At 54.8% G+C, this 18050-nt stretch overlaps 3 gene segments (V, D, J or C); all 3 read left to right on the forward strand.

The window, feature by feature from the left end:
* The first annotated feature begins 111 nt into the window (after positions 1 to 111).
* On the forward strand, positions 112 to 3319 carry LOC138998135 (Ig lambda chain C region-like). The segment is given in 3 exon segments: positions 112 to 136; positions 1371 to 1535; positions 2836 to 3319. Coding segments are annotated over 3 exon segments (510 nt in total).
* A 384-nt stretch (positions 3320 to 3703) lies between these two features.
* Positions 3704 to 6768, forward strand: LOC138998136 (Ig lambda chain C region-like). The segment is given in 3 exon segments: positions 3704 to 3732; positions 4840 to 5003; positions 6288 to 6768. Coding segments are annotated over 3 exon segments (513 nt in total).
* A 373-nt stretch (positions 6769 to 7141) lies between these two features.
* LOC138998137 (Ig lambda chain C region-like) lies at positions 7142 to 10197 on the forward strand. The segment is given in 3 exon segments: positions 7142 to 7169; positions 8385 to 8465; positions 9746 to 10197. Coding segments are annotated over 3 exon segments (429 nt in total).
* The last annotated feature ends 7853 nt before the right edge of the window (positions 10198 to 18050 follow it).

An 18050-nucleotide genomic window follows, 5' to 3' on the forward strand; every position in this document is an offset into this window, starting at 1 on the left:
AGCAGGAACTTCTCCTGGGGGGCCGGCCCCTGGGAGGCAGTCCTATTTCACTTGAAGGGACAGAGGCTGAATAAGAAAGATGTGGGTACCCTGAGGGCCAATGAAGATAAGATGAAGAGGGTCCCCGGAGGGCACGGTGGGCTACAGATGGAAATATTGGGAAGGAAATCATAGAGCCAAGGGTGTGGTCATTGGGAACAGACATTGAACTTCCCTTTCCCATCATGGAGCCCAACGGGAGAGCCATTACCAGGTGAAGGTTCTGGTTGGCTCCTCATCATAAAATCATGAAAAGCTTTGAAAAGTGCCTGCCCATGGTCCATTTGTCACACTTTGACAATGCATGTTAAGTAAGCAATGACACTGACAAGTCATACAGCAGAGAAACAGTTCAATATCATATAACCTAACAATTGCCCAATCATGCTCACACCCCGTACCAACTCGGGGAGCCTGGAACTCATGATGCTGGGAAGGTGGGCTGAGGATGCGGCACAAGGAAGCTCAGTTTATGTTCTCATCGTCTGGGTCAGCCTCAGACTAAAGGTGACCCTAGCTTGGTCTTGGGACACCCATCATGAAGGTCTCAAACCCTGAAGTCAGATCATCTTAGAGTTTTGGTGTTGGTTAAAGGATGAAGCAGGTGATATCAGGCCTCAGATGGAGTATACAAGGGAATTGACCTTGACGGATTAGAAAGGGCACCGTCCTGGGCACAGAATGGGCATCCAGTGCGGCCCAGGGAGGGCATATCCACTGGAATTCAGGAGCCGAGTAAGAGCATGTCAGACAATCTCAGATCAGGGGGAGTGTGGCCTGTGGGTTACAGCAAGGTCAGGCCTCTCCAGTGACACAGCACCCCCACACCACTCTACCCTTGGGAAGAATGGCAGGGAACACCCCCAAGTTCACCCTAAAAGGCAGGGTGGGAAAGACTACAGTTACACCGTGACATCACCATTGTTATCCATATCTAGGCTGCCCTAGGGACCATAAGCCAGAAGTCTGGATCAGATGGCTGGAGACATAGGAAGTGGCCAGTAGACACTCTACACAGACCAACTTGTCTTTCCCTGGAAGGGGAGGGGGGGAGAGGGATTACACACTGCCCTCCCCTCATGCTCTCACCCAGGGATTAGGGGTGTTTGCACATAAGAGAGGTGTGCCACCTGTTCCCATGAAATGTCCCGCACAGTGACACAGATGCCCATCATACTCATCCCAGCGGAGCAGAGTGGAAACAGCCTGTCAAACACCTAATTCCTTTGGGAGAATTGCTTCCAAGAATTCTTTCCCTGTGCAATGCACCCTGTCCCCTATCCTGTCACCTGCTGGTCTGAAAGGGGGGACACTGTGTGTGCCCCTTGCAGACCAGACACCCCCTGGGGCAGTGGCCCAGGCTTCCTCCATAACAGCTGCAGGGGGAGGGGGGGGGGGGGCTCAAGGGTGGGCAGGGCCTCCCAGAGAGAGGTTTTTGTATGAGCTTGTGTCACAGTGTTATGTGTTCGGCGGAGGGACCCAGCTGACCGTCCTAGGTGAGTCTCTCCTTCCCCCTCCTTCCCTGCTCTCCTACAAAGTTTGGGCCATTATCTGCTATTTTTGCTCTATTTCTGGTCTTGCCTCAGCCTGTGGCCAAGCTTTCACACAGGATCCCAGCCCTTGGGGACCTGAGGTCTTCCCATCCCTGTTCTTACTGTCCTACTTGGTCACCTTCAGCCATTCACCTCTAACCTCAGAGACAGGGGAATGGACAGGATGCCTTGTGGATTCTTCTGTCTGCGAGGGTCATGATGGATTCTAGTTGGGCTCTGTTCTGTCTTCCCCTGATGGGCTCCTGTGGGACAAGATTTATATCTGCAAGTCACCGGTGGCCCCTGTCTTAAGGGGAAGAGAGGAAGAGAAGTACCGAGGGGAAACTGGGTGGAAATTTTAGAAAGACCCAGACTCTCAGGGCCAAGGCTAGAGACACCCAGGTCAGAGGTTCAGGGCAGGTCTCAGGGACAGTGGACTCATGAACAGGGGCCAGGAATGGTGCTGGGGTGCAGGGCTCCCCGGGGCTGCATGGAGCTGCCATGCAGAGTCCTGACCAGCCTCGCACCAGGGAAGCCTGCAGGAGGAAGGACACAGGGGGAAGGAGAAGGTGCTGGAGTAAGGGCCATGGAAGGACAGGTATGAGGACAAGGTGGTCTTTGGTCTCTGCAGGATGAACATCCTCTCAGAAGGTAACGTACAACTATTGGCATAAAAGCTCCAGTGATGTGACCGACTAGCCGGGACTCCACTGACTGTAGAATGAGAGAGACCAAGGGACAGACAGACAGACATTTTGTGCATCAGCAAAACTCATACTAACTTAAGAGAAAGTCCAGGACAGGTAGATTGCGGGGTGGGGTGGGGACAGAACCCTGAGGGCAAAGACCATAAGACCCCAGCACAGAGGATCAGGTCAGAGGTGTCCACAGATGGACCCAGCAGGAGGTCAGAGGGCTCAGAGCATCTTTTGTGGGACAAACAGACTGACAGACACAGACAGGCCCGGTCAGATACCAGGAGAAGGCAGAGCCAGAGGGTGATAGTCAGATGTGTGGGGGGCAGAACGGGGCCCACAAGGACGGTGATGGCAGGTTCCAGGCTCAGGGTTTCTCAGGAAAATGGGGACTTGAGCTACGAACACCCCAACCTGCCCTGCACGGCATGGACTCTCACACCCAGAGAGGCCCCTGCCCTCGGGGCCCTGCATGGTCCTCAGGACACTGTGCCCACAGGAAGACCCAGGTCAGGAGCTTTCAGGATGGACCCTGAGCCTCTCCCCTCCTGCCCCTCCCGCACCCACAGGTCAGCCCAAGTCTGCACCCTCCGTGTCTCTGTTCCCGCCATCCGCTGAGGAGCTCGCCAACAACAAGGCCACACTGGTGTGTCTCATGAGTGACTTCTACCCGGGCAGCGTGATGGTGGCCTGGAAGAAAAATGGCACCCCCGTCACCCAGGGCGTGGAGACCACCAAGCCCTCCAAGCAGAGCAACAACAAGTACGCGGCCAGCAGCTACCTGAGCGTGTCCAGCCAAGACTGGAAGTCCGCCAGCGCCTACAGCTGCCAGGTCACGCACGACGGGAAGACCGTGGAGAAGACAGTGGCCCCCTCAGAGTGTTCCTAGGACCTGAGTCCCCACTTCTGGGGACACTTCTCCCTCAGACCCTCCCTTCCCCCGCTCCCCACTGTCTCCCTGAGGCTCCTGCCCTGGTCACTCACACTGGGCAGGTCGGCATCCCTCCCTGTTTCCAATTCTCCTAAATAAAATCCCAGTCATTTCTCATCTGACATTTAGCATGTGTGTTCTTTGTGGGGATGGGTCTCTGGGTTGAAGGGTCGGTCATAAAGGGCAAGACAGGAATGACATGACATGGACCTACCTGAGGTCCATCCACTCACCCACCAGGAACCTGAATGAGCTTGAGTGCCAATGGGAGCTGGGACCAAAAGCAGGAACTTCTCCTGTGGGACCAGCCCCAGGGACGCAGTCCTGGTCACCTGGAAAGGGACAAGGGCTGAGTGAGAGGGATCCAGGCATCCTGAGGAGGGACCAGGGAGAATTGAAGAGGGACCAGGAGGGCAAGGTGGGCTACTGATGGAAATATTGGGAAGGAAATCATGAAACCAAGGCTACGGTCCTTGGGAACAGACATTGAACTTCCCTTTCCCATCATGGAACCCAATGGGAGAGCCATTACCAGGTGAAGGTTGACTCCTCGCCTTAAAATCATGACAAGCTTTCAACAGTGCCTCCCATGGTGCATTAGTCAAACTTTGTCTATGCATGTTAAGTCAACAAAGACACTTACAAGTCATACAGCAGAGAAACAGTTCAATATCATATAACCTAACAATTCCCCAATCATGCTCACACCCCGTACCAACTCAGGGAGCCTGGATCTCACAATGCTTGGGACCTGGGCTGAGGATGAGGCACAAGGAAGCTCATTTTATGTTCTCATCGTCTTGGGTCAGCCTTGGACTCAAGGTGACCCTAGCTTGGTCTTGGGACCTCCATCATGAAGATCTCAAACCCTGAAATCAGATCAACCTGAGTTTTGGGGGTTGGTTTAAGGATGGAGCAGGTGATGTCAGGCCTCAAGTGGAGGGGACGTGGGAATTGACCTTGATGGATCAGAAAGGGCACCTTCCTGGGCTCAGAATGGGCATCCATTGACATCCCAGGGAGGGCATATCAACTGGAATTCAGGAGCCAAGTAAGGGCAGGTCAGACGATCTCAGATCAGGGGGAGTGTAGCCTGTGGGTTACAGCAAGATCAGGTCTCTCCAGTGACACAGCTCCCCCATACCAGTCCACCCCTGGGAAGAATAGCAGGGGACACCCCCAAGCTCACCCTAAAGGGCAGGTTGACAAAGATTACAGTCCCAATGTGACATCACCAGTGCTATCCCAATATGGGCTGTCCCTAAGGAGGATTAGCCAGCGGTCTGGATCAGATGGCTGGAGACATAGGAAGTGGCCAGTAGACACTCTACACAGACCAACTTGTCTTTCCCTGGAAGGGGGGGGGGGGATTACACACTGCCCTCCCCTCATGCTCTCACCCAGGGATTAGGGGTGTTTGCACATAAGAGAGGTGTGCTGCCCGTTCCCATGAAATGTCCCGCACAGTGACACAGATGCCCATCATACTCATCCCAGCGGAGCAGAGTGGAAACAGCCTATCAAACACCTAATTCCTTTGGGAGAATTGCTTCCAAGAATTCTTTCCCTGTGCAATGCACCCTGTCGCCTATCCTGTCACCTGCTGGTCTGAAAGGGGGGACACTGTGTGTGCCCCTTGCAGACCAGACACCCCCTGGGGCAGTGGCCCAGGCTTCCTCCATCACAGCTGCAGGGGGAGGAGGAGGGGGGCTCAAGGGTGGGCAGGGCCTCCCAGAGAGAGGTTTTTGTATGAGCTTGTGTCACAGTGTTATGTGTTCGGCGGAGGGACCCAGCTGACCGTCCTAGGTGAGTCTCTCCTTCCCCCTCCTTCTCTGCTCTCCTACAAAGTTTGGGCCATTTTCTGCTATTTTTGCTCTTTTTCTGGTCTTGTCTCAGCCTGTGGCCAAGCTTTCACCCAGGATCCCAGCCCTTGGGGACCTGAGGTCTTCCCATCCCTGTTCTTACTGTCCTACTTGGTCACCTTCAGCCATTCACCTCTGACCTCAGAGACAGGGGAATGGACAGGATGCCTTGTGGATTCTTCTGTCTGCGAGGGTCATGATGGATTCTAGTTGGCTCTGTTCTGTCTTCCCCTGATGGGCTCCTGTGGGACAAGATTTATATCTGCAAGTCACCGGTGGCCCCTGTCTTAAGGGGAAGAGAGGAAGAGAAGTACCGAAGGGAAACTGGGTGGAAATTTTAGAAAGACCCAGACTCTCAGGGCCAAGGCTAGAGACACCCAGGTCAGAGGTTCAGGGCAGGTCTCAGGGACTGTGGACTCATGAACTGGGGCCAGGAATGGTGCTGGGGTGCAGGTCTCCCCGGGGCTGCTTGGAGCTGCCATGCAGAGTCCTGACCAGCCTCTCACCAGGGAAGCCTGCAGGAGGAAGGACACAGGGGGGAGGAGAAGTGCTGGAGGAAGGGCATGGAAGGACAGGTATGAGGACAAGGTGGTCTTTGGTCTCTGCAGGACGAACATCCTCTGAGAAGGTAACGTACAACTATTGGCATAAAAGCTCCAGTGATGTGACCGACTAGCGGGGACTCCACTGACTAGAATGAGAGAGACCCAGGGACAGACAGACAGACCTTTTGTTCATCAGCAAAACTCATACTAACTTAAGAGAAAGTCCAGGACAGGTAGATTGGGGGGTGGGGGATGGGGACAGAACCCTGAGGGCAAAGACCCTAAGACCCCAGCACAGAGGATCAGGTCAGAGGTGTCCACAGATGACGGTCAGAGGGCTCAGAGTATCTTTTGTGGGACAAGCAGACTGACAGACACAGACAGGCCCAGTCAGATACCAGGAGAAGGCAGAGCCAGAGGGTGACAGTCAGATGTGTGGGGGACAGAACGGGGCCCACAAGGACGGTGATGGCAGGTTCCAGGCTCAGGGTTTCTCAGGAAAATGGTGTTGAGTTAGGGACGCCCCAAACTGCCCTGCACGGCATGGATCTCACACCCAGAGAGACCCCTGTCTTCAGGGTCCTGCATGGTCCTCAGGACACTGTGCCCACAGGAAGACCAAGGTCAGCAGCTTTCAGGATGGGCCCTGAGCCTCTCCCCTCCTGCCCCTCCCGCACCCACAGGTCAGCCCAAGTCTGCACCCTCCGTGTCTCTGTTCCCGCCATCCGCTGAGGAGCTCGCCAACAACAAGGCCACACTGGTGTGTCTCATGAGTGACTTCTACCCGGGCAGCGTGATGGTGGCCTGGAAGAAAAATGGCACCCCCGTCACCCAGGGCGTGGAGACCACCAAGCCCTCCAAGCAGAGCAACAACAAGTACGCGGCCAGCAGCTACCTGAGCGTGTCCAGCCAAGACTGGAAGTCCGCCAGCGCCTACAGCTGCCAGGTCACGCACGACGGGAAGACCGTGGAGAAGACAGTGGCCCCCTCAGAGTGCTCCTAGGACCTGAGTCCCCACTTCTGGGGACACTTCTGTCAGACAATCCCTTCCCCTGCTCCCCAGTGTACCCCTGAGGCTCCTGCCCTGGTCGCTCAGACTGGGCAGGTGGCCATCCCTCCCCGTTTCCCCTTCTCCTGAATAAACTCCTGTCATTTCTCATCTGACATTTCGCATGTGTGTTCTGTGTGGGGGAGGGTCTCTGGGTTGAAGGGGTCGGTAATAAAGAGAAGGACAGGAATGACATGACATGGACCTACCTGAGGTCCATCCACTCACCCACCGGGGGCCTGAATGAGCTCTGAGTGGATCCCATGGCAGGAACTTCTCCTGTGGTTCTGGCCCCTGGGACGCAGTCCTTGTCCCCCGGAAAGGAACAGGGGCTGAGTGACAAAGATGTGAGCACCCTGAGGGGCAATCAAGGAAAACTGAAGAGGGTCCCAGGAGGGCACGGTGGGCTACAGATGGAAATATTGGGAAGGAAATCATGGAGCCAAGGCCGAGGTCATTGGGAACAGACATTGAACTGCCCTGTCCATCATGGAGCCCAATGGGAAGCCATTGCCAGGTGAGCGGCTCATGGTTGGCCCATCAGCTCAGAGTCAGGGAAAGCTTGGAACAGTGCCTCCCATGGGGCGTTTGTCAAACTCTGCCAATGCACGTTAGCTACAGAAAGACACTGACTAGTCCTGCAGCAGAGAAGCAATTTAATATCAAGGAGCCTGCCAATTCCCCCATCAGGTTCATTCCTCCTACCAACTCAGGGAACCTGGGACTCATCATCACTGGTGTGGGAACATGGGCTGAGGGTGAGGCACAAGGAAGCTCAGTTTATGTCCACATCGTCTTGGGTCAGGCTCAGGCTCAAGGTGACCCTAGCGTAGGCCTGGGACCTCCATCATGAAGGTCTCAAACCCTGAAGTCAAATCAACCTGAGAGTTTTGGGGGTTGGTTTAAGGATGGAGCAGGTGATGTCAGCATCTCAGGTGGAGTAGACTTGGGAGTTGTCCTTGATGGATTACAAAAGGCACAATCCTGGGCACAGAATGGGCATCCAGTGCCGTCCCAGGGAGGGCATATCCACTGGAATTCAGGAGCCGAGTAAGGGCAGGTGAGACCAGCTCAGAGCAGGGGCCAATGGCCTGTGGGTTACTCGAGGTCAGAGTTTCCTGGTGACACAGCACCCCCAAACCACTCCAACTCTGGGAGCGAAGGCAGAGGACACCCCCAAGGTCACCCTAAAGGTCAGGCTGGCAAAGACTACAGTGCCACCCTGACATCCCCAGTGCTATCCCTATCTAGGCTGTCAGTAGTGACCATAAGCCAGAGGTCTGGATCAGATGGCTGGGGACATAGATTGGGAGTAGAATCCTACACAGCCCAGCCTGCCCTTCCACGGAGGGGAGGGAGGGGGAGAGGCAATACAGGCTGCCCTCCCCTCGTGCTCTCACCCTGGGATTGGGGTTGTTAGGACGTAAGAGAGATGTGCCACCTATTCCCATGGAACCTCACTCACAGTGAAATAAACGCCCCCCACACTCATCCCAAATCCCAGGAGACCGCAGTGGAAACAGCCTATCAGACTCCAAGTTCTTTTGGGAGAATTGCTTCCAACAGTGCTATCGCTTTGCAATGCACCCTGTCCCCTATCCTGTCACCTGCTGGTCTAAAGGGGGGACAGTGTGTGTGCCCCTTGCAGGCCAGTCACCACCCTAGGGCAGTGGCCCAGGCTTCCTCCATCACAGCTGCAGGAGGAGGTGGGGGTGGGCTCAAGGGTGGGCAGGGCCTCCCAGAGAGAGGTTTTTGTATGAGCTTGTATCACAGTGTATTGTGTTCGGCGGAGGGACCCAGCTGACCGTCCTAGGTGAGTCTCTCCTTCCCCGTCCTTCCTTGTTCTCTGAGCAGTCGGGGCCTTTTTCTGCTAGTTTTGCTCTTTTTGCGGGGTCTTATCTCAGCCTGTGGCCAAGCTTCAACCAGGATCCCAGCCCTTGGGGCCCTGAGCTCTTCCCATCTCCCTTCTTTCTGTCCTATTTCGCTCCAAGGTCACCACCAGCCATTCACCTCTGACCCCAGAGACTGAGGAATGGACAGGATGACCTGTGGTTTCTTCTATCTGTTTGCCAGGACCTGCTGGATTCTAGACGGGCTCTGTTCTGTCTTCCTCTGATGGGCTCCTATTGTACCAGATTTCTTTCTGGGGGTCAATGGTTGCTCACATCCTAAGGGGATGGGAGGATAAGCAGGCCTGAGGGGTTAACCACGTGAACATTGTAAGGTGACCAAGACTAGAGACGTACAAGTCAGAGGTTCAGGGCAGGTCTCAGGGACTGTGGGCTCACGAACAATGGTCAGGAATGGTGCTGGGGTGCAGGGCTCCCGGGTCCTGCATAGAGCTGCCATGTGGAGTCCTGACCATCTTCCCACCAGGGAGGCCTGCAGGAGGAAAGACACAGTGGGGAGAAGGTGCAGGAGGAAGGGTCATGGAAGGACAGGTATGAGGACAAGGGGACCTTTGGGTCTCTGTTTAGACTTGCTCAAGGAAATGCAGAATCTATGGCATGAAAGCTCTAATGATAGGAGCAATCTGTGGGGATGCTATTGACTGTAGAATGAGAGAGACCCAAGGACAGACAGACAGACTTCTGATTCATCAGCTAAAAGTGTGCCCTGTTAGGGAAGTTACAGGAGACATAGATTTGGTTGAAAACTGATCCCTTGGGCTGATACTCCGAAGCCCCCAGCACAGAGGATCAGGTCAGAGGTGTCCACAGATGGACCCAGCAGGAGGTCAGAGGGCTCAGAGCATCTCTTGTGGGACAAACAGACAGACAGACACAGACAGACCCTGTCAGATACCAGGAGAAGGCAGAGCCAGAGGGTGACAGTCAGAACTGTGGGGGGCAGAACGGGGCCCACAAGGACGGTGATGGCAGGTGTCCAGGCTCAGGGTTTCTCAGGAAAATGGGGAGTTGAGTTAGGAACCCCCCAAACTGCCCTGCACGGCATGGATCTCACACCCAGAGAGGCCTCTGCCCTCGGGGCCCTGCATGGTCCTCAGGACACTGTGCCCACAGGAAGACCCAGGTCAGGAGCTTTCAGGATGGACCCTGAGCCTCTCCCCTCCTGCCCCTCCCGCACCCACAGGTCAGCCCAAGTCTGCACCCTCCGTGTCTCTGTTCCCGCCATCCGCTGAGGAGCTCGCCAACAACAAGGCCACACTGGTGTGTCTCATGAGTGACTTCTACCCGGGCAGCGTGATGGTGGCCTGGAAGAAAAATGGCACCCCTGTCACCCAGGGCGTGGAGACCACCAAGCCCTCCAAGCAGAGCAACAACAAGTACGCGGCCAGCAGCTACCTGAGCGTGTCCAGCCAAGACTGGAAGTCCGCCAGCGCCTACAGCTGCCAGGTCACGCACGACGGGAAGACCGTGGAGAAGACAGTGGCCCCCTCAGAGTGTTCCTAGGACCCGAGTCCTCTCACCCTTGGGGGCCTAGAGCTCCAGGACCCCCAGGAGGATCTCCCTGCCCCCACACCCATTCTTTCTTCTCCCTGCACCTGATCAGCTCTCAATAAAATATCCTTCTTGTCAATCAGATGTCATATTCTCTTGGTCATTTTTGTTTCTGGACTTTGGTCTTGAACTCAACTATCCTCAAAGGTGAAAACTATCCTTTTGGCCTTGTAGGAAAGGACCCAGTGAAAGAGTCTTTATGTTTCCCTGAAGGGGTTTCCCTCTCACCCAGAGCTGCCCAGAGAATGTTCTAGAACAAGGGGCAGGGGCTGCAGAACCCAGGAGAGCACACTTCTCACGCCTGCCCTAAAATTGCTTTTTTCCTGTGGACCATGTCTACCCCCAAGGCCCACTCCCCTTGGTCCCCATGGAAACCAGGGTAGTGCCTGAGCTCCCTTCCCCCAAAATCCTCATTCACATGCCTTCCATGGCTCCCTCCTTCCGGAAATTGTCCATCCTCCCAGTCTAGGGTGTTCCTCCTCCTTTAGGCCTCCTTCCCCCTGCCCCTGTGTCATCACTTCCATGTGCCCTGACCCTTGGCTCTTCACTGTTAAAGTCACTACAGAACCCTCGGTTCCTGGACCCTGGCCAGTCACCTGGACTCTTTCCTGGGGGCCACCTCTCCCATCTGGGTCGCAGCTGTGGTCAAGGCCGGTGGAGTTAGGGGCCAGCTTTGCTCCCTTTCAACCCCTCAGATGCCAGCCCACCACTGACCCCACCACAAACATGAATGTCATAGTAGCCATGGGTAGCAGATGGGCCACTAGTCTACGGTTAAGAATATGGCCAGCGTGGCTCAGTTGAGAACCGACCTATGAACCAGTAGGGCACAGTTCGATTCCTGGTCAGGGCACAGGCCCGGGTTGCGGTTCGATCCCCAGTGTGGGGAGTGCGGGAGGGAGCCGATCCATGATTCTCTCTCATCGTTGATGTTTCTATCTCTCTCTCCTCCTCCCTTCCTCTCTGAAATCAATAAAAATATTAAAAATAATAACAATAACTAAAATCAAGAATATGGTTCTGAGAATAAGTCATGTGCATGACTCTGAACTGACCTGTCTTTTGGGAACCTAGAATGGGGCCGGAGAACCCGGAAGATTATAGTCCTAGAAGCTGGCCCTGGGTGGGGACCCGGTTAAAAATGTGGACACCGGTTAAAAATGCCGATTAGCTGTTAACCGGTTAAAAATGTGGATTTTGTAATCAAAGAAAACACGATAATTTCAAGAGAAAGATCAAAAGTGCTTTATTCAGAGTCATGTCCATCGCTAGCTACACATTTCCCCCATCTTTCAGGTGATTTGTGGAGACCGTCCCAATAGAACTTTTCTTGTTTTGAGGCAGACCATTCAGAGCCCCAATTTTCCACTTCTTCGTACATTTTGAAGTGCCTCTCAGAAAGTGCGTATGCCATCGATCAGAACAAGTGGGAATCTGAAGGAGCAATACAACCAAATAGCGTACATATCAAATCGCATCTAGATCAACATATGTGTGATTCCGTCTAGTGGGGAAAATCCGCATTATTAACCGGTACACCTGGTAGACCATGTGTCCGGGACATGTATGGCTTCCAGAACCCTCCCGTGGGCCGCCCGGGCTCCATCATCTCTGGGTTGTAAACTGGACTTCCCTCTCCTTCCACCTGACATTCCCCAAGGAGCCAGAGACACAGCCTCTCCCGGGACTGTAGGGTCCCTGGATGTGAGGGGACCCTCAGACACTCCCTCCTACCCCCGCCACCACGGGGGAAGGATGGAGGGAAGGTCACCCCTCAAGGAAGCGGAGTTGCAGGTGGGGAGGGGGCCACCCTCCCGCACCCGCCCATGGGCCAGATCGGCCCCCATGACCAGGGGGCTGGACTTGGGGCCTCCCGTGCAGCTGCAAGTGGGCCCGGGCCGGGGAGGTGGGGGTGACAGGGGGTTTATGTTCAAGGCTGTATCACTGTGTGCTGTGTTCGGCAGAGGGGACCTATCTGACCATCCTCGGTGAGTCCCTTCCTCCCCCTCCTCCTTGGAGGCGAGCGGAATTTGGGCCTATTTTTCTCTTCTTTCCATTCAGTGTGTCCTAGGCTCGGACTGGGGCTGGAATTCCCCATCCTTCGCCTTTTCTGTCTGCCCATCTCAGCCCCCTGGACCGCTTGGCTTCCGAGGCACCTGGTGAGGGCGAGAGGAAAGGATGCAAGGGACCCCTCCTGGCCCTCCTCGCTGCTCTCGCTCCAGGGGACTGTCTCTTCCGGGCTCTGGGTTTGAAGGAGTCTTCGTTTTTCCTTGAAGGGGAGTTTACTCTCACCCGGAAATACCCAGGGAACATTGCAGGGCAGAAGGTCAGACAAAGGACCCCAGATAGTTGTCCTGTGCCCTTGTCTCTGATGACTACCCCTTTGTGTGTGTTTTTAATATGTGTTTATTGATTTCTGAGAGGAAGGGAGAGAGAGAGAGAAACATCAATGAAGAGAGAATCATGGATCTGCTGCCTCCTGCACGCCCCACACTGGGGATGGAGCCTGCAACCTGGGCCTGTGCCCTGGCCTGGAATGGAACCAGGACCTCCGGGTTCATAGGTTGATGCTCAACCGCTGAGCCATGCCGGCCGGGCTCTATTCCTTTATTTTGTTTTGTTTTTCTTTCGATTTGATTTTATATTGGTTTCAGGAGTACAGCCTAGTGGTTAGACAATCATATCGTTTACACAGTGTTCCCCTCGATATTTCCAGTCCCCCAATGGGCACCAAGCAGTTATCACAAGATTATTGACTCTATTGCCTAGGCTGTACTTCACTTCCCCGTGACTGCTCTGTAACTATCAATTTGTGCTTCGGTTTTGTTTGTGTTTTCTTTAGATTCCACAGTTAAGTGAATTCATGTGCTACTTGCTTCCTCTGACTCGTTTCACTTAGCATAATACCCCCTGGGTCCATCCATGCTGTCGCAAAAGGTAAGGTCTTATTCATTTTTTATGGCTGAATAATATTCCATCCACCCCCTTCTGTACTGATGGGCACTTCCGTTTCTTGGCCGTTGTAAATAATGCTGCGATGAACATAGGGGTGCACATATGCTTTGGCACCCGTGTTTTGGGTTTCTCTGGGTAAATCCCAGAAGCGGAATCTCTGGGTCATAAGGAAGATTCATTTTTAATTTTTTGAGGACCCTCCATGCAGTTTTCCACAGTGGCTTCGCCAATCTGCATTCCCGCCGACAGAGCACAGGGTTCCCGCTTCTCCACATCCCTGTGAATACTTGTCGGGTTTGTCGATGATGGCCACTCTGACAGGTGTGAGGTGATCGCTCCTGTGGTTTTAACTTGCATCTCTCTGATGACTAGTGGCGCTGAGCGTCCTTTCCTATGTCTGCTGGCCATCTGCGTGTCCCCTTTGGAGAGGTGTCTATTGAGGCTCTCTGCCCATTTTTAATGGGATTTTTTTGGTGTTGAGTAGTCTGAGGTTTTTACACATGTTGGGTAGTAACCCCTGATCAGCTGTGTCCTTGGCGAATATGTTCTCCTCCCATTTAGTCGGCTGTCTCTTCGTTTTGTTGATGGTTTCCTTTGCTGTGCAAACGCTCTTTGGTCCCATTTGTTTATTTATCCTTTTGTTTCCCTTGTCCAAGGAGATATCGCAGAAAAAATATTGCATGAGAAACGTCAGAGATTTTACTGCCTGTGTTTTCTTCTAGGATTTTGATGGTTGCAAGGCTACCTTTTAAGTCTTCAATCCATTTTGAGTTTATCCTTGCATTTGGGGCTAGGAGGTGATCTCGTTTCTTTCTCTTTCCTTTGGAAGTATCTGTCCAGTTTTCCCAGCACCACTTAGTGAATATAGACCATCTTTGCCTCATTGTATGTGCTTGCCTCCTTGGTCAAATATTAATTGACCATAAAGGTGTGGGTTGATTTCTGAGCTCGCTGTTCTGTTCAGTTAGTCTATATGCCTGCTCTTACACCAGTACCAGGCTGTTTTGCTTACTATGGCCTTGAAGTATACTTTGATGTCAGGTAGTATGGTACCTCCAACTTTCTTCTTCTTTCTCCATATCACTGAGTTTATTTAGGGGTTTATTTTGTGATTCCATATGAATTTTTGCATTATTTTTTCAAGTTCTTCAAAATATACCATCGGTATTTTGGTAGGAATTGCATTGAATCTAGATAAACTATGAATATTTTAATGATGTTAATTCTTCCTATCCATAAACATGGTATATGATTCCATTTTTTTTTTTTTACAAAGGGCCGATCAGTGGTTCTCTCTCATCATTGATGTTTCTCTCTCCTCTCCCTTCCTCTATGATTCTGGGTGACTCCTTCCCCCAGTCCCTTCCTCTATGATTCTGGGTGACTTCTTCCCCCCAGTCCCTTCCTGTATGATTCTGGGTGACTTCTTCCCCCCAGTCCCTTCCCCTATGATTCTGGGTGACTCCTTCCCCCAGTCCCTTCCCCTATGATTCTGGGTGACTCCTTCCCCCAGTCCCTTCCCCTATGATTCTGGGTGACTCCTTCCCCCAGTCCCTTCCCCTATGATTCTGGGTGACTCCTTCCCCACAGTCCCTTCCTCTGTGATTCTGGTTGACTTCTTCCCCCCAGTCCCTTCCTGTATGATTCTGGGTGACTTCTTCCCCCCAGTCCCTTCCCCTATGATTCTGGGTGACTCCTTACCCAGAGTCCCTTCCTCTATGATTCTGGGTGACTTCTTCCCCCCCAGTCCCTTCCTGTATGATTCTGGGTGACACCTTCGCCACGGTCCCTTCCTGTATGATTCTGGGTGACTCCTTCCCCACGGTCCCTTCCTGTATGATTCTGGGTGACTCCTTCCCCACGGTCTCTTCCTGTATGATTCTGAGTGATTCCTTCCCCACCGTCCCTTCCTCTGTGATTCTGGGTGACTCTTTCCCCACAGTCCCTTCCTGTATGATTCTGGGTGACTCCTTTCCCCACAGTCCCTTTCTGTATGATTCTAGGTGACTTCTTCCTCCCAGTCCCTTCCCCTATGATTCTGGGTGACTCCTTACCCACAGTCCCTTCCTCTGTGACTCTGGGTGATTCCTTTCCACAGTCCCTTCCTCTGTGATTCTGGGTGACTCCATCCCAACGGTCCCTTCCCCTATGATTCTGGGTGACTCCATCCCCCACAGTCCCTTCCCATATGATTCTGGGTGACTCCTTCCCCCCAGTCCCTTCCTGTATGATTCTAGGTGACTCCTTCCCCCCAGACCCTTCCTGTATGATTCTGGGTGACTCCTTCCCACAGTCCCTTCCTCTGTGATTCTGGGTGACTCCTTCCCCCTAGTCCCTTCCCCTATGATTCTGGGTGACTCCTTCCCCACAGTCCCTTCCTCTGTGATTTTGGGTGACTCCTTCCCCACGGTCCCTTCCCCTATGATTCTGGGTGACTCCTTCCCACAGTCCCTTCCTCTGTGATTCTGGGTGACTCCATCCCCACAGTCCCTTCCTGTATGATTCTGGGTGACTCCTTCCCAACAGGTCATTTATATATATATATAGAGAGAGAGAGAGAGAGAGAGAGAGAGACTTTAAATCAGTGTCAGGGCACTTGGGAGAGGAGTGGTGAGAGTGTCTCCTCTTCGTGGGGACCTTGGTTTGGGTTCTGGGAGGCGAGGGCTGCAGCGGTGCTCAACCCCCGCGCTGCCCAAGGTGGGCTCAACCCCCGCGCTGCCCGGGTGTCTTCTCCCTGTGCAGCCCCCTAATCCTGGGCCTCCCTGGCGGCCAGGGCTGGGAGGCACTGAGTCTGATGGGGGAGGGACCCGTGGCTTCCTCCACTGCCAGCTGCGAAATCAGAGCTAGAATAGTCTCCAGCAGAGGAGCCCTGGGGGAGGGGAGGAGAGCAAGGTGGCAGCTCAGGGCCCTGAGGGAGGGGAAGGGAGGTGGCAGCTCAGGGCCCTGGGGGAGGAGAGGGGAGGTGACAGCTCAGGGCCCTGGGGGAGGGGAAGGGAGGTGACAGCTCAGGGCCCTGAGGGAAGAGAAGGGAGGTGGCAGCTCAGGGCCCTGGGGGAGGGGAAGGGAGGTGGCAGCTCAGGGCCCTGGGGGAGGGGAAGGGAGGTGACAGCTCAGGGCCCTGAGGGAAGAGAAGGGAGGTGGCAGCTCAGGGCCCTGGGGGAGGAGAGGAGAGGTGACAGCTCAGGGCTCTGGGGGAGGGGAGGAGAGGGAGGTAACAGCTCAGGGCCCTGGGGGAGGGGAGGGGAGGTGACAGCTCAGGCCCTGGGAGAGGGGAAGAGAGGGGAGGTGGCAGCTCAGGGCCCTGGGGGAGGGGATGAGAGAGAGGTAGCAGCTCAGGGCCCTGGGGGAGGCAAGGGGAGGGGAAGTGACAGCTCAGGGCCCTGGGCGAGGCCTGGGAGCTCCTACCGAGCAGAGCTGGGCGACTCTCCTGTCTGCCAAGACCCTGTGAGACCTGCAGCAGCACCCAGCGGTGTGGCCCATCCAAGCCCGTGGGAAGGGGTCCCGCCCCCAGTCTGTGTGTCCTGAGGACAGACACTCACCAGGACACAGGCCAGCAGAGCGAGTTCCCCACACAAGGGGAGGCCCCTTCCCAACACCAGGTCCCAGCCAGGCCCCCGGCCGCCCTATGAACACAGCCCCCAGAGTGTCCAGGGAGCAGTCGACCCCCCACTCAGTGCCCATTGGTTTAGTGCCACGCGACACAGCAGGACAGTGACATCTCTCAGGGTGGGCTCCCTTCCTGCCAACACATCAGCCTCTTGGGGGGTCTCTGTCACCCCTGGCCAGGTTCAGGGCCCCCAGCCCTTCTGAGGCCAGTTTACACACCCCGCTCCTCCCAAGCAGCACCCACAGAGCTGGCCGCTGCCCCCTGCCCCCCTAAGAATCCTGCTGGGCAAGGTCCCCAAGAGGCACCTCCTGCAGACGCCTTTGTGGGGACTTGCTCTCTTGGGGTGACCTGGGAGAACCCCTGTCCTCTACAGGGTCACCTCACAGAATTGCAGGGGGGCCTTCAGCAGGGGGGTCGGGCAGGGCCAGGCTTTGGATCAGCTTTGCTGAAAAGCCAGTGGGTCACTTGGGATCACAGCAAACTGCACCCTGTTTGGCCAGGAGTCCAAGGTGACGTGTCCCCTGGGACACCTGCATCTCCCGGACATGCCTGGTCACGCCTGCTCCCTGGTGTCACTGTTGTTGTTGTTGTAGTTAATTCTCGCCAGAGGATGTTTTCCATTGATTTTTTTGTTTTTAGAGAGAGTGGAAGGGAGAGACAGAGAAAGAAACATTGATGTGAGAGAGACACATAGATTGGTTGCCTCTTGCACGCACCCCGGCCAGGGCCAGGGATTGAGCCTGCAACCGAGGCACGTGCCCTGGACCAGAACCAACCCAGCACCCTTCAGTCCGCAGGCCAGCACTCTATACACTGAGCCACACCGGCCAGGGCTCCTGGTGTAATTAATAATAATGCCCCTTCTATTCCCAGAAATGTCCAGTTTGGGAGGTCAGTGCTGGCCGCCCAAGCTCAGCGTAACGGATTGCTGACGGACTAAACGCTGCTCCCTGTCACAGGCTAGAACGGAGGGGGCCAAGGCCAGCCTCCAGGCCTGCGGTCACTGGGCCAGACACTGATCCAGCCTTCTCAGAGGTGCCGGACGGGGGCCAGCGGCCTTCCCGGGCCACACTTGGGCGGTCACCACGGGGTTCCTGGCCTCTGCAGGCCCGGGCTGAGTCCCCTGGGTGTGAGCTCACACCTTCCCAGCCATGAGAGACCCAAGTGTGACCCTCATGCCACCTCCCACCCAGTGCCCACCCAGTGTGCGGGGTCCAGCAAGGGACTGGTCTTCTGGGCAGCCCTGTCCCTGGGGAGATTGGCAGAAAATAGGGGAAATGTCTCGGGGTAACCAGGCCAGGGGCCCAGGAAGGCTGGGTAACTCCTGTGGCCAGGATCCCAGGGCTGGGGTCACCAGATGCCACCGTGCCCACTC

Source organism: Myotis yumanensis, unplaced genomic scaffold, assembly GCF_028538775.1.
Source record: "Myotis yumanensis isolate MYYU_CA2020_CCGP unplaced genomic scaffold, mMyoYum1.0.hap1 SCAF_19, whole genome shotgun sequence".
Taxonomy (NCBI): domain Eukaryota; kingdom Metazoa; phylum Chordata; class Mammalia; order Chiroptera; family Vespertilionidae; genus Myotis; species Myotis yumanensis.